The sequence below is a fragment of the Phytophthora parasitica genome (genome assembly GCF_000247585.1).
Source record: "Phytophthora parasitica INRA-310 unplaced genomic scaffold supercont2.12, whole genome shotgun sequence".
In the NCBI taxonomy this organism is placed as follows: Eukaryota; Oomycota; class Peronosporomycetes; order Peronosporales; family Peronosporaceae; genus Phytophthora; species Phytophthora nicotianae.
In genome coordinates, this window is record NW_008648998.1 from 336,983 (window position 1) to 338,444 (window position 1,462).

The following is a 1,462-nucleotide window of genomic DNA, read 5'->3' on the forward strand; positions in this document are numbered from 1 at the left end:
CAGAAAAGATAGTTTGGCAGTACCTGTATGTCAATACTCCGTGGAAGTATTCAGTGAGGTATTTATCGCGATCATTGAGGTTTCATGGACATCACTACCACCGGCAGTAACACCAGCAGTGAAACGCCATTACAGCTCAACGTCCCAGGCTTCCACCGGCCGTAACACCAGCAGCGTCTAGCGCGATTGCATCCTCAACGAATATTCATCAAGCAGGTTTACGTTGCCTCCATGTACGCAAACGTGTGTTCTTGGACTAGACACCCCCTAGCGTAGAATTAAACTCTGTTTGGCTGGGCCGAGAGAGGCTGCATCACCCCCTCTTTCTATACTGTAACCTTTTTTCTTGCCTCTATCCAGGTACAGATGACCCCATTTCCAAGATTCGCCTGATTCTTCCGAGTTTGTGAGAAATCAATCTATCCTCTCGTTAGTGACAAGAGAAGCAAAAATGTATGTTATTGTTTTACAGAGGTTCATAAAAATTTCATTCTTCTCCAAAGAATATCAGTAAATCCGTCCATTACAAAGTATAAAGCACAACGAGCATGCATGATAATTAGGCCAGCTTTTTAAGGCTAACAAAAGGGTATTTTAAAACTCTATTGTTAAAAAACGCTTTATAAAAAGCTCTTTTTTGTTTCACATTCCTATTTTCACTAAGAACCAGATTGACATGTAAAACCGCGCTTGCTTAAGCTCTGTCCGCGTGCAGTCGTAATCGCGTACAGTCGTAATCTCATTATGGAACTCCAAAATGTGCAATGACACTGTCTTCCATGCCTACAGACATATCATGCTACACAAAAATTAAAAAAAAAACATATTGCTATCTCCACTTATAATTGTAATTTAGATGGTCCTGTGAATAAAAAAAAACATATTTTATTCTAAATCCAAACACCACTCCTTATTTTGTCATCTTGATAGTAATAAATCGTAGCATCCCGACGCTATCACAGAAAAGTCTGTACAGTACTTTGAAGAACGAATAGACTACAAAATATTTCTCGGGATTTGTTATCCCTAATGCCGCTCGATAATATGGATAGGTTACTTCCGTATCGGCTCCATGAGCACTTCAAAATTTGCATTCCACCTGCACAAGCACATCAACCAGACATTTGAAACGAGAAAAATGCGTTTGAACTTCGTCGTATTGGCAAGTGCCATCGTTTTGTATGCCAGCAACGACCTCGTTGCCGCCGATACCACGCGCAATTTGTTGTCCCTTGACGACATCAGCGAGGAGCGCGCTTCTACCACTACCAAGACGAGCGAAGCAGTCTCTGGGTCCGGATCAAGCGGAGAGAACAGTGGATCGGAGGACGCGATATCCTCCAGTAATTTGAGTGACCTATTGGACATGTTTTCTAACTTAAGCGCCAGCGATTCAGGCAGCGATGACACTGCTACCCCTGCACCGAAGACACCCAAGAAAAAGAAGAAGGCGACTCCTGTC

At 42.7% G+C, this 1,462-nt stretch overlaps 1 protein-coding gene across 1 annotated transcript; it reads right to left on the reverse strand.

Moving 5' to 3' along the window:
- Positions 1-1,053: 1,053 nt before the first annotated feature.
- Positions 1,054-1,368, reverse strand: PPTG_22125 (hypothetical protein; the record flags this gene model as incomplete). Its single annotated transcript, XM_008902019.1, has 1 exon — positions 1,054-1,368. The coding sequence occupies one exon, from the start codon at positions 1,366-1,368 to the stop codon at positions 1,054-1,056; it is 315 nt and encodes a 104-aa protein (XP_008900267.1).
- Between the last annotated feature and the right edge of the window lie 94 nt (positions 1,369-1,462).